This window comes from Phytophthora cinnamomi (assembly GCF_018691715.1).
Source record: "Phytophthora cinnamomi strain GKB4 chromosome Unknown Contig76, whole genome shotgun sequence".
Classification (NCBI taxonomy): Eukaryota; Oomycota; class Peronosporomycetes; order Peronosporales; family Peronosporaceae; genus Phytophthora; species Phytophthora cinnamomi.
In genome coordinates, this window is record NW_027151009.1 from 226,823 (window position 1) to 249,992 (window position 23,170).

Below are 23,170 nucleotides of genomic sequence, written 5' to 3' on the forward strand. Positions count from 1 at the left end.
GGGTTGGCTTTGAAAACTCCCGCGAAAAACGAGTGCAAGACTCACGCAGCAGCGGATCGTGTCTCTGCTTCAACTAGTGCGTGTCACCAACGACAGGCCTTACTCACTGTCGCCCTTAAAATTTATACCGTCGATGACACAAAATTAGCGCAATTGTTGGAATCGCAAAGCGTGTTCACCGAATCTTCTCTGCGGTACCACGAAAGCGGTACACAACCTGCTCACCTCGTACCACGTCACACATTTCGCGATCCGCATCAACGTCAACACGCAGCCGAAGGGATGCTGCCAACGATGCACCGCCTCGACGGCGGCCGCAGCGCCGCCTCCAACACGCCACTGGATCTCTCAGCTTCGCTCTCTCGCAAGGACAAGCGCAGCCAGAAGCGCGGCCAGTCGCGAGCCAAGAAGTCCAAGGCATCCGCCAAGGCGAAATCCGGCTCCGCCGTCGCCTCCGACGCGTCTGAGGCCGATGCCAATGCGATCAGGGCGCCGGTCATCGTTGCAACGTCGCAGCAGAGCCGCTTCCACACCGTCACCTTCGACGAGTTCGGCAAGAACGTGCTGCTCAACCAGTTCACGCTCGCCATTGGGTCGGCGCCGTCGAGCGGGTCCGGGGACCCCGTGGGGGTCGTGGAGCTGCTGCGAGACACGCAGCTGAAGCTCAACTACGGCTCTCGCTACGGGCTCGTGGGGCCCAATGGGATCGGCAAGTCCACGCTGCTCACGGCGCTGGCGGACGGACTGGTGGAAGGCCTCCCGACGTCGCTCAAGATCCTGTACGTGAACCAGCTCGACACGTCGTCGCTGACGCCCGAGTCGGCGCAGCAGTCGGTGCTGCAGACGGTGCTGAGTGCGGACACGAGGGTGAGCGAGCTGCAACACAAGATCGACGTGCTGCAGGGGGTGCTGGAAGGGGAGGAAGAGGCGAAGAAGAAGTTCGCGTCGCACAAGGCCGAGCTGCTGCATGCACTGCTAAGGATTCAGGTGATGGAGGCGGAGCAGGCGCAAGAAGCGGCCAGTAAGATCGCCATCAAGAGAAGTGGCATGCTCGGCAAGGACGCCAGGCTGAGGCTCCTGGAAGTCGAGCACAAAGTCGCGGACCTACGACAGAGACTGCAGTTTACGCTCGCAGAGGGTGGAGAGCACGAGAGCGTGGTCGCAGCTAACGAGGCGGAGACCTTGCGCAAAATTCACGAGAAGATGGAGGAGTTCCAGCGAGCACTCACGGTGCTGGACGAGGCGTCGATGGAAGCACGCGCCCGCCGAATTCTCACGAGTATGGGAGTCGATACTGCCAAGCAAGACGCGCCACTGTCGTCGCTCAGTGGTGGTTGGCAAGTTCGCATTCTGCTTGCGCGGGTTCTGTTCATGGAACCGGACTTCTTGCTGTTGGATGAGCCCACGAACCACTTGGACATGCCGTCGATTTTGTGGCTGAAGAATTACTTGCTGACCTTGGAAGATGTGCTGGCGAGTCCAGTGACGCTGGTAGTCGTCTCGCACGATCGATTCTTCCTGAACGCGGTGACGGAAGAGACTATATTCTTCCGTGGATACGACAAGACCTTGGCTTATTATGACGGCAACTACGATGCATTCGAAGAAGCAATGGCGTCGAAAAGGCAGTTCAACGCTCGTTTGCAAACCAAACTGGACAAGAAAACGGAGCAAATGAGCGCGATGGTTTCCAGGATCTCCCAGCAAGCCTCACGGTCGAAGGACGATAAAAAGATGCAGGTAGCGGCGTCAAAGAAGAAGAAAATGGACCGCATTGGCAATGAGCGAAGTGCAAAAGGCACGAGGTTCAAACTTAATCGCGACCGCATTGGGTACTTCTTGACAGATCGCGACCAGGCCGAGGACCAGGCCAAGTATGACGAGACCGAAGGCGGCGCTAGTGCAAGCTCGGCTTGGCGTATCCTGTCCAGCAGTCCTCCCCAGATCCGAAACCTTACAAAGCTGGACAACACCACCATGATCTCCCTTGAGAGCGTGTCATTCCGATATGACACAGTCGACACAGGAGCCACAACTGAGAAGCCGAAGGTGCCACTTGTTCTAGAGAACCTCAACCTCACCATCAATTATGGTGACAAAGTTGTCCTGGTCGGGCGCAACGGAGCTGGTAAGACTACATTCATGAAGCTGCTGAGTCGTGGATTAGAGCCAAAGCGCGGGAAGGTCGAGTACTTCCATGGTGCGCGGGTTGCATCATTGATGCAGCATAACGTGGAGGATCTCAAGCGCCAGGAGTGGTCTCGAGGACTAACCCCGCTGGAACTGCTGCGCACACGGCTTCAAGCTGACAAAGATTCCTCGCAAGTCGTGGAAGGTGAAGTGGGAGGTAGCTCAAGTAACGCTGGCCTCGCGAACGATGGCAAAATGCGTGGGCATCTGAGTAGCTTTGGAATCACCGGCGGTGCAGCTGTGGCAGTCCCATTACACGCATTGTCAGGTGGGCAATTGGTGCGTGTGGGGCTGGCCTGGGCCACGTTCCCCCACCCGCCGCATGTACTGCTCCTAGATGAGCCTACCAACCACTTGGACATGAGCACGATCCAGGTGCTGGGCGAGGCACTGCGTAAGTATCAAGGTGCGGTCGTGCTCATCTCGCACGACTTGCATTTTCTGGATATCCTCACGAACGGTAGCCAAAGCACCGAGGATTCAGAGGAAGAAGGCGATGACGAAGCATGTGGGCGTGTTCGAGTCTTCGAGGTGAGCAAAAAGAAAGGAGTCGTGTCTCTCTTGCAACTTGAAGGAGTGGACGCTTACCGAGAGAAGGAAGAGAGCCGCAATGCTTCGCTGGGGCGTATATAAGAATTGGTTGGATTTATCCAGTGAAACAGAGAGGAGTGGCCGATCGATTCCTGATGATGAATTTCATGTATTTAAGCGAGACCACTGCAGCTTCTTGATTGTGCCCTATTGTACCATGCTGGCCACCGTCTGGCTATCCTTTGGAGCTTGGACACTAACGCAATGGCCAGTTCGACCGGATGTTTGACTGACAACAAAAAGGAAATTACTGGTCCGAAACATGGATAATGTTGGATGGCGAATCGTGTAATGAGGACCTCATTCTTCGCTGTCGTCAAAAGGTGTAAGGTCGACGGAGACATGGGGATCTTTTCGCCCGATACCATCACAGATTTCGTTAGACTTGGTGACATCGCCGGCGTTCGTCGGCGTCTCGAGCTTGGTGACGACGTCAATGAGCGTCGAAGTTTCAAGTCGACACCGCTGATTGATGCAGCCAGTCGTGGCAATATTGCGATCATGGAGATACTGCTGGATCACGGCGCAGACCTAGAACTGAGAGATTCTACCCGCCTTACGGCCCTCCATTATGCAATTAACGAGAAGAAGACCGCTGGTGCTATATTTCTTGCTCGACGAGGCGCCTCTGCGAACAAAGTCGGCTTTATGGGTCAAACTCCGCTCCAGTGTGCGATCAAGAAAAAGTTGTTCGACGTCACTGCTGAGCTATTGGCAAATGGCGCAGACCCGATGGTGCGTAGCGAGTCTAAGAAGGTCGCCAGGCACTTCATTCGGTCTGGACCAGACCACCAAAAGTTTGTGGAATTGCTGGAATCGTACACAAATGCGGAGGCCGCCATCAAGGCGAAAAATGCAGGCACAACGCCAACGTATTTGAAGAAATCTGTCGGACACCGACTTGGAGCGGACAATACCGACGGTTTATCAAGTGTCGCCGGTGCCATTCGAGCCAAGCGCCCTGAGGCTGTATCTGCCATCCTTCGAGCAACGATTAGTGAGGGCGATCATGGAGTTATGCTAAGCAAACTGAGATCAATTCAGATTGGTATTGATAGCGCCGACGATGAGGAGTGGCATTCAGCGCTTATTGCAATCCGGGACGAGTATGAGAAGAATATCTTGGTGGAAGTGATGCAGTCCAGTAATGCCTTGGAGCGACTGAAAGAGCTCATCGAAGGCACTGGAAAACCCGATTGGATCAAGGACGTGAAGCTGGATCACGGTTGGACGCCACTTCACCTCGCTGCCTCGGTGGGAAGTTGTGCTATTGCGCAGTATCTACTAGTGCATTGTGGTTTAAATCCACTGGTTGTTAGCTTCAACGACAAGTTAGCACTGGACATTGCACTTGAGGGTGACGCCGACAACGACTTGTGTTGGATGCTGCAACAGCACATGAAGAAGCGTACATTTTCTGATCGTGTAGCGCTGATTTTGAATTCAGAGGTGTCTGTGGAAGGGCTGCGCCAACTCGTAGGGCACATGACGAGCGTGTATGATCTAAGGCATATCCTGAGCCTGGGGTTCAGAGCTTTCAGCCAAACTGAGATGCACTCCGTACTGTTGGAAGCTTTTGAGGAAGTCATTCGCGAACGACTAGTGTTTGATGATCGCGCGGCCGTGTTTTTCAAAATGGGGCTGCAGGAGTGCAGGCGCCAAATGTACATTTCTGAAGCTGAACTTGTCGAATGGGATCTAAAAGCGACGAAAGCAAACGTTGAAAACTCGGAGTGGGTTCGAAAGATAAAGCAGTCTCTTCAAGAAGTAGGATGCCGAGTCACTGCTGCAGAGCAGAACGCCGGCCTGCTTCACTCGCAGTTCAGCGCTCTGCGCCATGCGCTCATCCAGAAAGAAGAGTATGAGCTCAAGCGACGGACACGAGATCGACTCATTTCTCTCGTGTCGTCAGCACTGGCAATGTGTGGAGGCTTGGTTATCAAAGACATCTTCGGAGCTATGTTCGAGCTGTGGGACCCAGCAAAACTTCTGGGTGTTCTTACCAACATGAGCTCAGGCAAATTGGCCGACTTTCTAGCTGAGAGGGCGAGCACGATCGTGTTCAAGGATGGGGTAGAATCTGTTCTCGTTGACTCTGCAGTTGACCCCGTGGAGTTTGCCGCCGTACTGAGAGAAGCCGTCAAACTTGAACAAGCTGATATTGCAGTGACAGCTCCCCAAATGCTATCGCCATCGAATACTGAACCACTTGGACACTTACTCCCCCCTAAACACACGATTCTACGTTTTAAGGCCGTGGTCCTTGCTGCTACTTTTCGTGCCAGAATCGAAGGTGAATCGCAAGGTATCACAGCAGCAGCAGACTCAACGCTGCCAGCGTCGATATGCCTTTCATCTGCTATCGAGTTGTCTTCAGAAATGGATTTAGAGCCATATCCATTTCACTACGCTGTGCGGTACAGCGAAGGTAATCTGGAACAGTTTCGCGAGCTGGTGGACTACATCGAAGATGCCGACGGGGAAATCAACAACACCTTGACACTTTGCGTTCGTCCTACGGAGTTAGACCCCTGGGAAGGATTTCAAGCCTCGGCTCTAGTGTATGCCTCCTATTTAGGCTATGTGGATATTGTCAAGTGGTTTTTGGAGAGGTCAGACGTGGTTATAGCCGAGAAAAAGTTTGTGACGATCAAACGCGCCCGTAGTTGCGCGAAAATCTCCATCATGATGAAACTGTTTGCGGATAACAACTAGTACATTACACGAATTTTGGACTACTTCAGGAGCGATAAGGCATCGAGGATCCCTGTACACTGTGGAGCATGTAACAAGCCAAAAGTGGCGAACAGTTATGCTTACTGGCACTTGTTCATGCATTTTTGCAATTGGCTGCAACGCAGAACTGAGCATCTTACACCGATTGCTGGTGTTGCGTACTCCACTTCCATTGGGGCGGCATCAAACTTGGACGAGATCGTGAATCAATCGGTAATGGTTATCAGCAGAAAAGAAGTCGTTCCACATTCAGACTTCGACGCGTTAGCGGAACCAGAAAACAAAGGATCTCCTGATACATTGGGGGTATGACGTGCAAGAAGGTGATCCTGCAGCCAGAAAGCAGTCTACAAACAGCCCTAAAGTCCCCGGAATGTCGAAGGAATTCTACTACGATGATACGACTTCTGGAAGAGCGAACACATGTGTTTGGCCATCGAGAAGCATTTGAAGAATACCAGCACTTGGTCAGCCCACTTCAAGTGTTCGCCGTCGTCGCATTAACTCCATTGCCCGCATTGATCGTCGTTCTACTACTAGCGGCTATCCCGCTTCAGAGCCCACTGCTTCCTGCAACAGAGAACCTTGCATAGTTTATACAGTCGTGGGTCTCCTTCACTCCGTAATGCTTCTCTATATGCGATGCACACTCGCGCTACTGCTGAACATCTATTCACACCAACAATGTGCTCTGATTTCTGTACTCACATCAGGTGCCAGTGAGCTGATGATATCTGTGGTATCAGTGTTATGGTGATTCCCGATCCCTCTACGAGATTACCTTGGTGTTACTTCGTACACAGCGTTTTTCATCTTTTCCACGTGCTCATTAAAACTGCCCCATTTCGCTATCGGATACGTGAATATCTTCCGCTGTATTTTGCTCAGGTTTCAACGTTCTTCGTGTTTGAAGGTGTTGCGACCCTTGTGTGGGCTACATCCATCACTATCTCGTATCTAGTGTTGCGGGCTGTACTGTATCGTATAGTTAGAAACTTTTCACGCTCTCTTGAAGACATCAGCACGGAGACAATTATCTGCGTGGTCGAAATCTTGGGCTCGTTCTTCCAGAACGTGTGCCTGCAAGGCGCTTGTTCGATGTCATTACGCGGTTTTATTCGCGTGGATTTCATTTTGGCGATTGGGAATCTGGTTGTATTTGGATCATAAATGTATACGATCAACCACGCGCACGGCCATCAAAATTATTGAACGTGCTTTCTTTCCTGGTGCTTTTCGAAGTCGCACGGCAAGCATATCGGCAATGAAGGGGGCCGAACGATTGGAAATACAGACGAGGGCGTGAATAAGGAACGCCTGATTTATAACAACTTTCAAGTGGTATGAGCCAATTAGAGGGCATAAATTGCCATTGATGGGACAAAATACTTGATTTAGTTAATTATGTCAATAATCTGTGTCCGGTCCAAGTATAATCCGGCGTGGCGCCAACAACTTTGATGGTGTCGGCGTCCAGCGCATTCCACGCGTTGCTGCACCACGGAGGGCTTCCGCGTAGAGGCAGCCTAGGATCATCAGCATCCGCCCAGATATGGGCACATGCTCCTGCTCGGCGTACAGCACCATCTCGACGAGGCAGGAGTCCAGGGCCACCATAGACGCCCGCGACACCTTCTTGCGGCAGCGAAAGTCGACCGCAATGCGCTTGAGCGAGCTCTCGTTGTCCAGGATCCTCTTAACGGACGATTTGCCCGGCGCCTTGTCCAGTGCAAACTTCTCCTGAGCCCATTCTCCTAGCGTCGCGAGGCTCCACGTTGGCTCGCGGGTGCGCATTGCACAGAGGTCGAGCTGTTGCTGCTTGGTGAGGCGCATTCTCCGTGCTTGCCGCTCCATTTTGTTCGTGTCATATTCGAATTTCCCGCCCAGATTCAAAACCCAGCTCTGCCAGCAGGCCCAGCTGGCCAATGGCGATGGTCAATGTCAGTGCTTCAAGCTTTTACCTCTAAAATTGAATAATATTAAGCTTTTAAGGTTATAGGATGACACCCGTTCCTTATTCACGCCCTCGTCTGTATTTCAAATCGGGGTGTTTCCGTAGCAGTTTCGCCCACCGAAATCTCTCAAACCTCGAAAAAGATGACGGCACGTTCATCATCCAGATCGATAAAGAGCATCAACGAGAACACTAACGAGAATGTCAACTAGGTTCATACGAAGTCCCGTGTCAAGGGTTGCATGTTCGCCTGAAAAATCAGTTGATGTCGGCGCAATCGATCTAGGCGTTACGGAGGCAAGTCGAGTGTCTGCAATCATGTAGTTTTCAACAACTTCGCTTGCTTCTTTAGCAATGGTAACACCGAGGGCAAGGTAATCATCAGTTGACGACACTGACATTGTCCATCGTCATCACGTCAAGCTTCTCTCGCAAACACTTCAACTTGTATTTGCATCCGAGGTTCTAATATTTGCCGAGTACTTGGAAGTCGCGTGCGCCTTTATTTATGGTCTGTACTCTCTTACCGGCTATCACATGCACAACTCGAAGTAAGTACATCGTTCCGTTTATTGGATTATCAGAGAACGAAACTTGGACTTTTTTTTACGAATTCAGCTGTCCATACTGTCTTAGAAGGATGCACCTTGTTATTCCTTTCATTTTGGTTCGCGCGAAGTTTGGCTTTTCGATCTTGTACAAACTTTCTTTCGTGTTAGAGAAGTACTGGATGAGTGTGCAAGGTAAAATTGTGGGCTCCTTCACTCTAAGTTTTGTGCTCAATACGGTGCATCATGGTAAGCATTTCTACGGCTTTAGTTGCTGTCAATTCATTAGTGAAGTTATTGCGCTTGTGCTGCCTGACGTACTACAGTACTGTAGGTACTGATCTGTCGCTGAAATTCAATTGAGGAGAAATCTTGAAGAGCTCGCCATGCTCAACAAGACGGGAGCTCGTCGACTTGTCGTCTCAAATGGATTTGGGTTTCATCAATTTCATTTTTTGTGCACTGAAGTGGCACATTCTGCACGTAGAGGGAAACATCGACTGTTCTCAATCGATTAGCAATAAAAGAACAGCCTACGGTTCATGCAGTCTTCGTTGCTTTATTGAGCTATCGTTTGCGACAATGCACACTTGAATTGCCGCAAAAGGTTTCTCACTACAAGAACGGATGGTGATAGAGGCCTAAATTTGCAGTCAGCAGCTCTGTGTTTCTATGGACAAGATCCCCAATCACCTCATTTCAGCATAGTTTGTACAAACTTTAGCTTCGTATTGCATGTGTCTCAATTCTCATTGAACAGTTTACCTATTTGCATTAGGCCCAGAGATATGGATGAAATTGAACTTGGATGAAGGTGTCAATGCACCTTTCTGGTGTCACTGCACTCGCTTACGCCAACATGCACGCTAAAATTGCTTCCTTCGTCCTCAGATTGCGATCAGCGAGTCCGTTTCTGAAGGAGAACGATCCCATTTTAGAGCTGTGTCGTCATGCTAGTGACGATACAACAAAACGTTGCTGTGGATGCTAGCACATCTCGCTTTTGACGACGATGACTGAAGTGGCCAGTGTACGGGCAAAGCCACCGGGGATTCCCGATGCAGACATGCCTTGTGTTGATGCAATCGACAACTTAGCTTCAAACTCGACCCCTGAGTCGATATACCAAGACTTCCGCTACACTCACAGGAGAGTGCGGATCCGACGTCCTTCAATTCGAAAGAACACTGCTCACCGGCAGGGAAGACGATTGATACGACAGTACCACGAGTGGAAAAGCGCGCACTTGTACTTGGCGCGATATTCGATTGAGAAGATGCTTGCTTTCGAAAACTACCAGCAGACAACTACCCTTCCTCATGCTTTGGCTGTCATTGCGCTAACTCCATTTCCAACTTTGGCTGTAGTCCTGGTACTGGCCGCCATCCCTCTCCAGAGCCCATTAGCTTCTGCGACTTCGAATTCGGTATACTTTTTCCAATCCTGGTTCTGCTTCAGCGTGATGACCTTCGGTATGCTCATGTACATGCGGTGCGGCTTAGGACTGCCTGAAAGAATTTATTCCCACGAACAGTGTGCACTGGTTTCAGTGTTGACTGCTGGGTTCAACGAATTAATCATGGGGGTTCTGTCAGTGGCTTGGCGATTTCCGGTTCCTCTCGGTGATATTCTGAGGGTGCCATCGTACGCAGCATTTTTTGTACTATTTCACACTGTAGTTTTCCGTAAGCAGCTCAGGTATTACCGGACAAGGCTTCAAGGATACATACCGCTGTACTTCGCTCAGCTGTTCGCACTTTTTACTTTTTATGGCGTTGCTATCGTATTTGCAAGTGCTCCAGTGTGGACGAAGACTTTCATTTCTATTGCGTTTCCATTGTTACGTCCATTGCTTAAGGGCGTACTCAAACTGGTCGCGTGCTCTATCAAGGACATAACCACGGAATTATCATTCTGCGCTGTGGATGTGTTCGGCTCATTTTTCCAGAATGTCTGCCTTCAAAGTGCACAATCGGCTACTATCAGCGGCCTTATCATCGGATCGAACTTTGCCCAGTCGGTGCTGGAATTGGCGATGTGTCTCGATCGCAAGTTTGTAGTTGATGAATGCCAGACTACCGGAATCGCTCTTAAAATTGTGGAGAGTGCTCTTTATCCGGGAGCGCTAGAAAATGGTTTGGGTAAAGGAGGCGAGCACGACGGCATCACTGCCACTATAGCTCACGGGGGCATCTCGGTGGGGTTACCACCTCCTGATAGTGTCACTAAATCAAGTACTGTTTCAAGGCGCTCCACAAAATCAAAGAAGATTGCCTGTATCGACCCACTCTCCGCAATGTCTCTTGATGTGTGTACGATAGAGCTCGGCGATATTGTCGACCAAGACCTCGAAGTCCGCTCACGCATTGCCATGATGCCGTTGAAACGGATTATCACAATAGACGACATCGAGTTCTCGCACCGATACCATGCCAAGCTTTTGTTACAGACACTAGAGCTTATGAGCATCTCGGAGGTTCTGCTTTCGTCCCAGTACTTCGATTTCGCATGCTCAGTCATTTACGGCCTGTATGTGCTTGTGGTCTACCACTTGCCCAACGCCAGGTACATCCTCCCCTTCATCGGGCTCACTGACGATGCATTCTGGACAGCTATCGTATTTTACGGCACCTCCGCCGCAGTGGCTGTGGTCATCCAGTTCACCTTCTTCATTGTCGTACGAAAGAAATTCGGTTTCTCCACTTTATTCCAGCTCGCGTTCGTGCTGGAGAAATACTGGATGAGCGTACAGGGCAAGCTGATCGGCTGCATGACGTTCATATTCATCCTCCATACTGTGCACCAAGGTACGCACGCCACTTCTTAGCCAGCTCAATCGGCCACGCTCAGTTCTAACAGCTATTTATCTTTGGCTCACAGGCATGGATCTGTCCCTGAGGTTTGACTGGAGGCAAATCTTGTCCTGCTCATCCTGCTGAACCCTTCCTGCTGCTGTTGCACTTTTGCTTCAACTTTGACGCATAAACATGCATAGGCAAGGTCTCCGCTGACTACAGTACCCCCATTCCAAGACTACCTGACGATGGTGTTCGACCTGATGGACCCTTCTTCTCTGTTATTGCCTCCTCCTGGTAGACGACACGATCAACGTTCGCCACAAACCCCGCGAGCTCGGTTGCAACGCGTCTGCGATTCTACAGGCACAGGCTTCGTGTACGGCACCATGTTTGGCTCGGTGCTGGCAGTGATTGAAGGAATGCGAGCGGCTCCGGAGGGCCAGAGACTGCGAGGTGCATTGCACCACGCCAAGGTGTTCGTGCCAGAAACTGCGGGGCGCATTGCGATGGTCACGTGCTTCTTTCGCGTGGCGGCGTTCGGGATTGAGGAACTTCGGGACAAGCGTGACATGTGGAACACACTGTTAGCGGCACCTGTTGCGGGGGCTATGGTGAAAGTTCGGCATGGTCCGAGAGCGGCACTTAACAGTGCGTTCGCTTTCGGGAGCTTTGCGGCTGTCGTGGTGGCATTCAATTGGACGGAGTCCAAGCTCATGCACGAAAAGAGTTCTCCCGAAGAAGTGCTGGAGGAGATTGCGTTCGCTGAGGAGTTCGAGTGAGAACAAAATAGTTCACTGATTTACTTTTCGACGACCGGTAATATATACTGTACGCATATGTACCACACGCCCGCACAGCAAAATCAAATGCATTCTCACGTTTCGCAGCAAACGTATCGTACGGATTGTGGTCAAGCTAGAGACAAGTAGTGATAAGATGGGTATAAGTGATAACTTTTGGAATGCTCTTGTACGCGAGATGCGCCCTTGCGTTACCACACGGTGTCTATTCGCACCAAGAATGCCTACTCATTTCGGTACTAACTGCAGGTGCAAACGAGTTGGTGGTAGTGGCTTCGTCGGTCATGTGGCGATTTCCAGTTCCACTTCGAGACATTTTAGGTACTCCTTTATACGTCGAGAACGAGGCGATCCTTGTAGTCGACGTGGAAATCACTCACCGCTACCACGTTAGGCTTCTTAGATAAATACTTGAACTTGTGTACGCCTCGGGGGTTCTTGCTTTTGCGGAGTACTCAAAGTCTGTCAGCGCTTTCATCTACGATTTTTACCCTGACCGCATATCATTTACCGAACGCCAAGTACATTATGTGCTTTATGAGTATGAATTCTGGAAATCTGTTGGAAATCGCGTCATATACGCGTGCTTGGAAGGGTATCGCTATACTTCTTCTTCAAGTTAGTGCGAGCAAAAATCGGTATTTCGACTCTGTGTCAGCTTGGGTTTGTGCTAGAAAAGTATTGGAAGAGCATCCAAGGGAAGTTTCTCATCGGCTTAGTGCTCGTTTTCCTTCTCCACACAGCTCACCAATATCGATAGTGTCACCCTATTCCATCCATAATCGTCTTCAAGCCAGGATATGAATTTCTTTTAAACTATCAATTCGATGATAATGCTTTGTCCATGTAGAAATGGCTTTCTCGTTCAAATTCGCCTTGCAGCACATTCTAAGCCCCGAAGTTATTAATACCAGCTGACGAAAAGCCGATGTGAATCTCATTTATAACTTTACGAGCCTGCTGTCTTATGGCGAGATAAGATCCTGCATTTATTTGTGCTTCTTGCTTCGCCATCTTAGGACTATTAGAACTCGTGATTCCTGGGAATGTGACGACCTCTGCTCTTATCCCTCAGGGGAGATCACAACTGTGGCGGCATTCACCGATTTGCAAGCAACCTCAACCAGCATGTCTGACGAAGAGAACGAATCGTGGACGTGCTCTTCGTGCACCCTGAAGAACGAGCTCATCGTCGAAGCATGCGCAGCCTGCGGGGCCACCAGTCCTCTGGTTCTTCAGAGCTACGTGATTGAAGAACAAGCGTGGGCGGCTGGAGAAGCCGCCGCAGTTGAAGGAAGGCGGTCTCAACGGGCGAGTCTCGTGTCTCAAAGCTCGGACAATGCCACACCTCGTGGTAACGATGACGAAGTGGACCCGTGGACTCAAGCGGAGTGCGAATGGGCTCAAGTTGAGTCTCGTCAGGACTCGCGGTCGAGGAAGTAGAGATGCCACAGTCTCGGGTCCAGGTAAATCGCAGCAATTAAAAATTTAGTAAGAACAAACCATTTGCCAATGTTCTCGGACATACCTTTCTGGTTCGTATTTTTATATCAAGTACTCTTCGTCGTCTTCCTCCTGCTCAAAGCATCCCGTAGTAGCCACGTTCGAGTACCAAGCACCTGCCGATCGCTGAATACGCGTTAGCTGCGAGGGAAGAGCCGAATACTCGTCGATGTCACCGGTCTCATCCGTGAAGTTGACGAAGTAGAGTCCACGGCGTCCGGCGTAGCTGGTCCACTCAAAATCGTCCATGAACCCCCACACCGTGTAGCCGATGATCGAGATGCTCTCCTCGTAGATAGCCTTGTGCACTTGTTCGAGATGCGTACGATGGTACCAGAGCTGGTCTGGGTTGTTGATCGTTTCGTTGCCGCACCAACCGTTTTCAGTCAGCAGAATATCGGCACTCGTGTCATGACTGTGCATGAATTTGATGACCTGGATATATCCTGGAGGGTAGCCCGAGTCGCTGGAGCAGCTATCGGGGTCCATGATGCTTCCGTAGGCGTGACGGCTACCTTCCGGGTTGCGGGAATCGTCGACTCCAAGGTCCGAGGCCCAACCGAGCGTCAGACTGGAGCAGTTTGTCTCCGAGCGCTCCGAGTCGCAGTCCGTCGTCGAGTACGACGCGTAGTAGTTGAGCATCAGTAGGTCGTACGAGCCCTTCACCTGAGCGCTTTGCTCGGCCGTGAAGTTGGGTAGACGATCGCCCACGCGTTCTCGCATGACTTGGGGATAGTCTCCCGTTGTCAATGGGCTCAAGAACCAGCCCAAGTGGAACTGGTTCTTGCGCTCGGCAGCAGCCACATCCTCGGTGATCGAATTGTTCAGCGGCACGCCCCAGTCGGAGTTAATGACGATGCTGATACGTGCCGAGCTTTGAATGGTTCCGGCATCTCTCAGCTCGTGGAATTTCTTAACTGCTGCAGCGTGAGCAAGCAGCACCACATGAGCCACCTCGTAAGCGTTGGTGGCCGAATTGCCAAGCTGCGGAGGGCCGTAGCCGTAGGCGAACCCGGTGAGGATAAATGACGCCGGCTCATTGAACGTTGTCCAGTACTCCACGTCCTGACCGAACTCCTCGAAGATCAGCGTCGCGTAGTCGACAAAGTGGTCGACCATAGCTTCGTTGAGCCATCCGGGAGGGTCGAACGCCGACTGCAGAGTCGCCGGTAGGTCCCAATGGTACAACGTCATGATTGGTTTGATGCCGTTGGCCAGCAGCTCGTCCACCAGCGAGTGGTAGAACGCCAGGCCTTCGGGGTTCGCCTGCATGCGCTGGGTCGTCTCGTTCCACGACATGGCGCGGGCCCAGGCAATGGAGAACCGGAAGGTGCCGTAGCCGTCGTTCTTCATGAGTGCAATGTCGCTGTCGTAACGGTGAAGGAAGTCGTCGGCCATATTGGCGCAGGGCACGCCGTTGGACGTGTCGCGACAGAAGTTGTCCCAGATGCTGCGTTCCTTGTAGGTGGCGTTCCAGCCGCCCTCCACCTGGTAGGCCGACGACGCCGTGCCAAAGAGGAAGCCGGCGGAGAAGCACAGAGTCGAATTTCTGGTGCTGCTGCTCCCAGCGACAGAATTGGTGGAGTTGGATGCAGTGGCATCTCGATAGGTCTCCGATGCCGACGACGAGGTCAACAAAGCGCAACCGGCCACCACGACGCCAAGATAGCGCAATGACAACATGGTTTCCAGGTCAATTGAACTCTTGGTGGTGAATTCGAAAGTGGAGATTGCTCGTCCACGAGGAGATGGCCAATCTGCAGGATCTGAAGTCGACGTCAAGCATAAACAGTTGACCCTCATGGATTTATTGATCTCCACTGCAATGACAACCAATCGGCTAAGATATTCTCAGCACACCTGATCACGTGTGATACCCGACACTATTGAAATGTCTGTGCTGAACGCGAGCCGACGGTGAACATGCTTCGGTGTTCAATGACAATCTGGAAATTCACAGCTGAATCCGGTGGAGCACAGTGATAAATTCCCGCAACTCGTGGCTATCACGAGGAGTTTGCGGTCATCTCCAAGGCCTTGAAGCGATCGTCGGGGTATGCAGCAGCGGAATCAAAACTTTACTTCCCTGAATTGCACTGCTATCCACCTCTATCACTGGAATCGACAGCACTCGACACCATTTCACACTGCACAACCCAGACTAACACCACTCTTTGTTCTAAGCGCGCTTGACCTTCGGTGTCAGCGACTTGCTGTACATACGAATGAGCGACGCTGTCATGGTGAAGGCCGACATGCCCAAAATCGCCGCCGTCTTCCACCACGCGTGGTCATTTGCCCGCTTCACGTCCTCAGCCGAGCAGCCTTCGGGCAGCACGACGCCGTCTACTGGAATACTGTCACCCGCCGCCGCCGCAGCTCCCTTGCACTTCTGAATCACCTCGGACGAGTTCAACGACAAGAAGCCGTAGAGCAGCAGACAGATTGTGGCCAGCACAAAGGCCACCCGCTTGCCGAACTGCGCCGAGTCCAAGTGGCGGTCCAAACTCGTGCCGGCGTGGCGGTACACCACTACCCGCAGCTTCGTGACCGTAAAATCGGCATGGGTCCCTTCGTCCACGATCGGTAGGCAGCACAACTCTCGCGAGGATGACACCACCACTTGCCACGTCGGGCCGTACGCGAACGTCAACGAGTGCTGCAGCATATTACCTCAGTTAGCACCCGATACACCTCGGTCTCTCAAAATTAATACCTCAAAATCTGCACCCCACCTTGAGCGCCTGGGCGATCTTGGTCTCGTTGTCTTGCACGCCCTCGTAGTAGTTGTAGAGCTTCTTGGCCTTGTCCACCACCGCCTCCTGCATGTCTTCCTCCATGTCGCTCTCGAATACCACGATCTTCCTCTTGGTGTTCAGCTCTTCACTGTCTCCACTCAAAGCCTCGTGCTCCTGCTTGGGCTTGGCGCCCACGGCCGGCGTCGTGCGGTACAGCAGCACCTTCATCTTGCTGGCCTTGCTGAACAGCAGCACGCACGCGCCCTTGCGCTGCAGCACCGATCAGCCCAATCAGTCAGGAAGATTGTCATAATTTATATTATGTATATAAAATAAGAGAGAACGCACGTAGCGCAGGTCCACGGCGAAGTCCCCGCCCACGAGCACGTGCCAGCCGGAGCCCATTGCTGGCTCCAGGCGGCGCTGCAGCTCGGCCGCGAACTCGCGCAGGCCCGACGTCTTCTTGGCCGCGTCGTTCACGCTCTTCTTGGCCGCCGCCTGCAGCGCCACGGGCGCCACGGGGGCCTGGGACACCTGGAAGTCGGCGCCGCAGAAGACCATGGGGGGCGGATCAGGGGAGCGAGGGAGGCTTTGAGCGGCGCCGTTGACACGCATGGGGAGGTCCGCCCGCGTGACACAAGACAGGTCGATGATGTTGGAGAGGAAGGCGGTGTAGCCATTGTATCCAGAGATGGCTACATGAAGTTTAGGACGACAAATTGAAGTTACACTGCACGTACATGGACTTCCTCGAGTGCGGGCAGCAACAGGTTGCATCGGTAGTATTGTTCACATGCAGCGAACTTGTTGCTTTAACGTGGTGCTTGGCCGTTCAAGTTGGACGGACTACAAACCCAGGCAGCGACAATCGAAGCGGATTGACGGCTTCCTGTGCTTACTACTGCCGTGACGCGCAAATGAGTCGGTTGTATGTATGCCTGGGCGCGACAGTTGTTGCTCCTGACCATGGCCGCGGACGACCTGGGCCCATTCATCCGCTTCGTTTCCTTGCGGCGCTGCATTGTTGCAGCCGCTTGCTCATGCGGCTCCCACATGGCTACGCTCTGCGTGTGCGCCGAAGGTCGAGCCAACCGCTTTCAAATCGACGCATGTTGCGCGAGAGCGTGGCAGGCGCGTGCGCGCGAGTCAAACCGAGCTCTGGTTTTTGGCGCCAAAGGCACAGAAGAGCCGGCGACCATGAGGGCGGACCAATCGTCGCCAAGCACAAGAATCCTATTCTCACCCGAATCCCTCCTCCCAACACCGCAAAACAGCGAACTCCCCCTTCACCGCCTAGCTAACCTCTTCACACACAACTTTTGGCGCGCCTTTTTCAAAAGCAGCAAGCACTTGAAAGGGCAACAGCGAGATTCCCACACTCTCTCACATCGCAACGCGCCCCGCACTGCCTACCCAATCAGCCTCCACGCAGCCATGAAACCCGAGACTAAACTCGTCGTCGTCGCGCTCGAAGGCTGCCACGGTAAGTGTTAAAAATTAACACTAGCCTAACCGGCAACACGCACCCACTTAACCCAATCAATCCCTTAATTCCCTCTCCCAGGCTGCGGCAAAACCGCGCTGTGCGACGAGTTCGAGGCGCAGGGCTACGACATCCTGGACGAGGCCTTCATGGACATGCCGTCCTACGCGCTGCACCCGCAGTCGCTGCTCATGGAGACGTCGTGGGTCTGCTCCTGGTTCGAGCGCGTGCTGCGTCTGGCCGAGCGCGTGCGGCCCGGCCGCAAGCAGGTGTTCATCGCCGACCGCTCGCCCTTCAGCGCCGTGCTCTACTCGGCCAAGGGCCGGCTGCTGGAGCCCGTGATCCGCGAGCAGATGCGCGAGGTGCAGCGCTTCGCCGGCGTGCAGTTCTACACGGTGCACGTGCAGGTGGAGCGCGAGCTGCTGTGGCGCCGCATCTGCGCGCGGCTGGCGCTCGAGCCGGAGCGGCTGCGGCTCAACGAGCACAAGCGCGAGTGGATGGAGGAGACGCTGGCCTTCTACGAGGGCTTCACCTGGGACATGACGGTCGCCAACGACGAGCGCAGCGTCGCGACCATCGCCGGCAACATCAGCCGCCTGCTCCGCGAGCGGGACGACACCTTCGAGCAGGTGTACAAGTGCACCAAGCCGCGGCTCTCGTCGCCGCACTCGTCCTCCAACAGCAGCACGCTCAGCACGGACAGCGAGTGCGAGAGCGTCGAGGAGGACCACAGCCACCAGCTGCACGAGGACGTGCAGTGGAACGCCAAGGCGGGCGAGCAACAGATGAGGAGCATCATCGCTTTTAACAACACCCCGCCCCGAGACGCCCGTTAGAGACGTCCTCCGTACCATATTGGTTGTTATGCTACAGTATCAGAAAGAAAGGGACGGCAAGAGGAGGAGGCGTGTGTTGCCTCTCTTTTCCGTGTTGCCAGCCAGTTTTATTACGTCGATGCGAGCGTGGCAAGTTGCCGACGATTTTCGCCAGTTTAGGATAGTTTTAACGCTTACAAGTATCTAAAGAATGACCTGCATGTGAAAAACGTACTCTAAGAGTTTGACGCAACTTCTTCCTTCCGCAAGTGGAGTAACTGTAGATGTATGTCTATCATAGGCGCAGGAAGCGACGTGCGTTGGCGCAAGTGATCTTGGCAACTTCTTGCGGCGACCGACCTAGAGCCGCCGCAACAGCTTGAGCCACGAGGGGCATCGCGCTGGGCACGTTCGGGTACTGCTTCTTATGGTCACTCTTCTCAGCCCGGCGACACTTGGGGAAGCCCATGTACGGCGCATCCGTCTCCAGCACCAGCCTCTCTAGCGGGATGTGCTTCACCATTTCTTGAAGAGCTGCGCCCTGCTTCTTGCAGATGAACCCCGTGACGCCGATGTACCAGTCGTCACCACGAGCGACGTAGGCCTTGAGCTCCTCCTCGTTGCCTGTGAAGCAGTGCACCACCGCCGGAGGAAAGTACCCGCCGGATTTCGAGCTGGCCTCGTCGATCAACTGGATAAAGTCTTGGTGCGCCAGTCGCTCGTGCAGGAACAGCGGCTTCTTCAGCTCGCAGGCTAGAAAGAGCTGCTCGACGAACCACTTCTTCTGGAACTCCGGTTCCGGAAAACTCGGCGAGTAGTCCAGCCCGCACTCCCCCACTGCCCGGACCTCTTGCAACTCCATGAGACCTTTAAGCATACTCAACTCCTGCTGCGTGGGCATTGCCCGTGCATTGTAAGGGTGCACCCCCGCCGTGGGGAAGAGAGTGGTCGGGTGTTGCCGACACAGTTCGACGGCCCGTTGGGACTCGTCGATGGTGGCGCCAGGCACCAGCATCTCCTTCACCCCGACAGCTGCAGCTTGTTGCATCAAAGCTGAGACATTGTCGCGGAGGTCTTCATGCGTCAAGTTGCAGTCGAAGTCGAAGAGTTCCAGATCCGCGGCGTGAGGGGGTTCCGCCTTGGGCTTTTGCGTCATTTTAGAGGTTTTCGCCTTGGGTTTGTGGTGGGATTTGACGTGGTGTTTCTTCGTAGAGTGGACGACAGAGTCTTGCACGTAGTACCACAAATTGGTGGACAGCTCGTCGTGCGTAAATGGCATCGAGAGGCGAAAGGTGAAGAGCGATCTATCGCTTTGGTGTTTGCTTTTGATTCGAGTTTGTGTAAAAGTGGTGTGCGCGTTTAGAGAGCACCGGCTAATTCCGATGTGAGCATGAAGAGACGTGGCTAGACAGAGATGTTGCATGGTGAGGACGACAGCGACGATGTGCCTGGCTTCAGCGGCATGAGGTTAAGCGAGTCTTTGTTGCATCTTGAAGTTTGGCGGTGGCAGCAGTGTTAACACTTCCACTTTCGTGTTGCACGTTTGTAGGAATTCATTGAGTTTGGAGGCCATTGAGGCGGCAGTGGACAAACAAGTGGCAAAACTCACCTCGTTCCCTGCTGATGCGAATAATTGGAACGTCGAGGACTACGAAGAGGACGAAGAAGACGCGGCAAATGATTCCGAGACGACTAGCGAAGGGTTCGTGAGTCACATGCCCCAGTACCGACAGGCTCTTGTGGGTAAAAAGTTGCGCTTGCTGGAGAAGCAGTTGCAGCATCGAGACAAAATGGTGCAGAGGCTGCAAGTTGCGCAGACGCAGGCCCAGGCAACTATCTCCAATCTGCAAAACGAGTTGCAACTCGCCCAGCAAGAACTTGTTTCAGCCCAAGAGGAGTGGGAGGAGGAGAAAGAGACGATTCTGAGATTTCGAGGAGCTGCAGGTGGGGGTGGAGGCAACAGTGCTATGATGCAACTTAAGCTCGGCATTGCAGGTGCAGGTGGAGGGCGAAATGGACCGAGGATGACGGAAGTGGAAGCTCAAAGGCAGCGTGAAATGCGGCAGCAGATGTTGAACGGAGCGGCGGATGCTCAGGAAATGATGGAAGCTGATCTTAGCGACGGAACAAATCGGGCGGCTGTACGAGGAATTCGCTTGAAGTTGAAGAAGTTTCGTTTGTTTCTACGACGCAGGCTGTACCCATTCACGACAGATATCCGGCAGATCGAGGCGCAGTTTGGATCCTCCGTATCTTCGTATTTTCGCTTTTTTGGCTGGATCATTATGACATTTATGGTTATGTCGCTCCCGTGCTTTGTGTTTCTCGTGTTGCACATTTTGTATCTTCTTCATCAGGTTGGATCTGGCACAAGTTTTTTAGTCATTTCAGATGACCGACTTACTAACTTGGCGATCATTTACAGTCAGCAAGCGTGAATTGGATGGCGTATTCGGGTGTCATTCCCACCTTCCTCCAACTTCCGGGATATTTTCCAGACGAAGCCTTTGTATACTCGGTTCGGACGCCTTTTGTGTATCTACTACAATGTGGCTGTGATCACATATATATAAAAAACTAACACTGATCAATGATCTTGCAAGGCTATTCTACTCTGGATGGAACTTCTTCTGCTGCTTTTCACACTTCGCAAGTGGATAGCCGAAGACCGAATGTCTAAGACTGTCCAAGCTGTCGACAATGCCAGCGAGAAGGTGTACTAAATACAGTTGCCTGGGCGAAAAGCGCGTACTCAATGCTAACACGGTCATCTCGCAGCCGAAGTACAGCAGAATTCTACTAAATGCTTGGGATTTCTCGCTCATGACGCCAGATGTAAGTAGATATGTGAGTTTAACTTTTTCTGTGACGTTGAGCTAATTTTCTTGTTGAGTCTGCTTTAGCAAGTCAGCGATTTGAAAAAGACGATTGCTGAGCAAGTAAAAATCGCTATGGAGGAGGAAAAACGTGCGGAGACAATCAAATCAAGAACCAAGTATGAGGATTCATGTTAACCGTACATGTTGCGTTTGTCTTGAGTCATACTTACTTTTCTTCTACCTGCAGGAAACAGAAGTATATTTTGTACGCCCGGCGTTTTGTCGCCTTCATATTTTACGTGGCTATCCAAGCTGCAAGTTGGTGTCTCATCATCCTGCTTACCACACAATCGTCACAGCTCCAACTTCAGCTAGCAGCGAAGGCTGCCATCTTCGCACCGTACGCCAGTAGTATCGTTCCTGCCGTGGTGACTGTAATCAACGCTATTCTCCCGAAACTCATATCCATATTGACTGCGATCGAGAAATGGGACGATGTAGGCTTTGCTATCAAAGCCATGGTGACACGGTTGTATTTGGCCAAAATCCTCAACGTGCTGATTCAGCTTTTCTCATTCGCGTTGCTCCTCGACCCGATGTTGCTGACCTCGACTCAAAACATATTGGAACTGCTCACGTTCGACGGATCAACCGTCCGTAAGAATGTAATGCTAAGATTTAAGCCGGAAAGTTTTAATTGCCGTGCTGAACAAGCGTCAGCAGGTCTGCTAACGCTGGTACTGACAGACTTCAGTGTAAGCAAATTTATGGCAATATCAGCGCCGTTGATTGGCGTGGTGATAAATATGTTGAAGGCTATTTGGCGACACCAGCGAGAAAAAAGAACTACAGCTAAGAAGGCAAAGCAGAGAGCCAAAGTCACACCTCACGCAATAGTCGAGGAAGTCAATGATGGAATAGTCGTTCGCGGTGACGCTGATCAAGTGCCAGATTTGACCTCTTTACTCGTAGAAGACACTTCAAAGAACCTAGCTGAAGGGCAAACAGAGAGCCTACTGACGAAGTCCGAGTTCCTGGTTCCTCAGAAAATGGTGGCGCTATTGTATTCTTGCACGATCGCATTGGTGGCTATACCGCTGGCCCCAACAACCGCACTACTAGTTCTCCTGTTACACGTAGTAAACTTCAAGTTCGACAAGTTTATTCTCATGGTACTGTTCCGTTTAGATTGGTGTGGTGATAAGATATCCTCGTTTGCTTTGCCTGACGACTGGTTGTAGTATTTGCAGAAGAAACCAGTGAACCCGTGGGGTGCCAAGGATGCCGGAAGTTTCTTCATCAAGTTCTACTTCTGCACAGTGCTCATTTTCCTGGGGTTCACCCATTTTTTCCTGCTGAACACGCGTCTACCGAAGCAATGTGGCCTACAAGATTCGCTGGCATCTTCAAGCGACGATATACTTTGCGTGGCAAACAGCTACAATGCCACCACGAAGTTATGCACAATCGATACTACCCGTTCATCGGTACACTTTGCTTTATTTTATTGCTTTAGTTCAGTTAGGCTAATTTTTTGTATGTGCTTTCGACTGTCTCAGAGCTCGTACTTCCTGACGGGGTCGGAATGTTCGGTTGGTTACCCTCTGTGCATATGCGAATACGCTTGTGGGCCGTTTGTTAACGTTGCAATGGGCTATACCCCTCTCTTGAACTACATCACATCGTCCGGTGTTGCGTCTGCGTTCTACGCGCTCGTGCTAGGCAACAATTTCGTGCCGTGGATGCTCCTGTTCATATTCTTGCTGATCACATTCTTCCTTCGCAACTCGTTGACGGTCTACATCGTACGTCGGTCAGAAGTCCCCAACGCGGTTTTCAGCTTCGCTAACCGAGCTATTCACTTTATTTGTAGATGACGGCATTGCAACGCGAGCAGGATGTAGCACTTACCTTTTCGTCATTGCGGAGGAAGATCAAACAACTTGAAAATCGCTTGCGGCTTCAGAAAATGGGAGGGGGTCGTGCAAACGATTCCGGAGGCGCTGAAAATGCAGCGGATCGATAAACTCAAAGGCATGCCGCGATACTCTGGTGTATCTGATAGTGAAGTAAAAGAAAAGGCATGCCGCGATACTCTGGTGTATCTGTTAGAGAAGTAAAAGAAGTTCAATATTACGTGTACACTGTGTTTGACCGAGTACCAACAGGGTAAAATTGCACCTGCTCATCTGCAG

The 23,170-nt window shown here is 52.1% G+C and overlaps 8 protein-coding genes across 8 annotated transcripts; 5 read left to right on the forward strand and 3 right to left on the reverse strand.

The window, feature by feature from the left end:
* Positions 1-282: 282 nt before the first annotated feature.
* IUM83_17849 (ABC transporter) lies at positions 283-2,823 on the forward strand (the record flags this gene model as incomplete). Its single annotated transcript, XM_067942817.1, has 1 exon — positions 283-2,823. One exon carries the CDS (start codon positions 283-285, stop codon positions 2,821-2,823), a length of 2,541 nt encoding a protein of 846 aa, XP_067785791.1.
* Positions 2,824-3,123: 300 nt separating this feature from the next.
* On the forward strand, positions 3,124-11,596 carry IUM83_17850 (Isoamyl acetate-hydrolyzing esterase 1; the record flags this gene model as incomplete). Its single annotated transcript, XM_067942818.1, has 4 exons — positions 3,124-5,074; positions 10,341-10,826; positions 10,900-10,918; positions 11,116-11,596. The coding sequence occupies 4 exons, from the start codon at positions 3,124-3,126 to the stop codon at positions 11,594-11,596; spliced, it is 2,937 nt and encodes a 978-aa protein (XP_067785770.1).
* A 1,566-nt stretch (positions 11,597-13,162) lies between these two features.
* On the reverse strand, positions 13,163-14,803 carry IUM83_17851 (Beta-glucosidase 32; the record flags this gene model as incomplete). The annotated part of the gene is made up of 1 exon (XM_067942819.1): positions 13,163-14,803. The coding sequence occupies one exon, from the start codon at positions 14,801-14,803 to the stop codon at positions 13,163-13,165; it is 1,641 nt and encodes a 546-aa protein (XP_067785769.1).
* Positions 14,804-15,299: 496 nt separating this feature from the next.
* Positions 15,300-16,473, reverse strand: IUM83_17852 (NEDD8-conjugating enzyme Ubc12; the record flags this gene model as incomplete). Its single annotated transcript, XM_067942820.1, has 3 exons — positions 15,300-15,779; positions 15,856-16,128; positions 16,207-16,473. The coding sequence occupies 3 exons, from the start codon at positions 16,471-16,473 to the stop codon at positions 15,300-15,302; spliced, it is 1,020 nt and encodes a 339-aa protein (XP_067785772.1).
* An 819-nt stretch (positions 16,474-17,292) lies between these two features.
* Positions 17,293-18,177, forward strand: IUM83_17853 (P-loop containing nucleoside triphosphate hydrolase; the record flags this gene model as incomplete). The annotated part of the gene is made up of 2 exons (XM_067942821.1): positions 17,293-17,341; positions 17,423-18,177. The coding sequence occupies 2 exons, from the start codon at positions 17,293-17,295 to the stop codon at positions 18,175-18,177; spliced, it is 804 nt and encodes a 267-aa protein (XP_067785771.1).
* A 274-nt stretch (positions 18,178-18,451) lies between these two features.
* IUM83_17854 (TatD related DNase) lies at positions 18,452-19,312 on the reverse strand (the record flags this gene model as incomplete). The annotated part of the gene is made up of 1 exon (XM_067942822.1): positions 18,452-19,312. The coding sequence occupies one exon, from the start codon at positions 19,310-19,312 to the stop codon at positions 18,452-18,454; it is 861 nt and encodes a 286-aa protein (XP_067785790.1).
* A 258-nt stretch (positions 19,313-19,570) lies between these two features.
* Positions 19,571-21,170, forward strand: IUM83_17855 (Arsenical-resistance protein; the record flags this gene model as incomplete). The annotated part of the gene is made up of 6 exons (XM_067942823.1): positions 19,571-19,623; positions 19,706-20,513; positions 20,582-20,674; positions 20,760-20,870; positions 20,935-20,991; positions 21,060-21,170. 6 exons carry the CDS (start codon positions 19,571-19,573, stop codon positions 21,168-21,170), a joined length of 1,233 nt encoding a protein of 410 aa, XP_067785766.1.
* Positions 21,171-22,024: 854 nt separating this feature from the next.
* Positions 22,025-23,001, forward strand: IUM83_17856 (Transmembrane channel protein 7; the record flags this gene model as incomplete). The annotated part of the gene is made up of 5 exons (XM_067942824.1): positions 22,025-22,147; positions 22,217-22,340; positions 22,535-22,567; positions 22,698-22,780; positions 22,849-23,001. 5 exons carry the CDS (start codon positions 22,025-22,027, stop codon positions 22,999-23,001), a joined length of 516 nt encoding a protein of 171 aa, XP_067785768.1.
* Between the last annotated feature and the right edge of the window lie 169 nt (positions 23,002-23,170).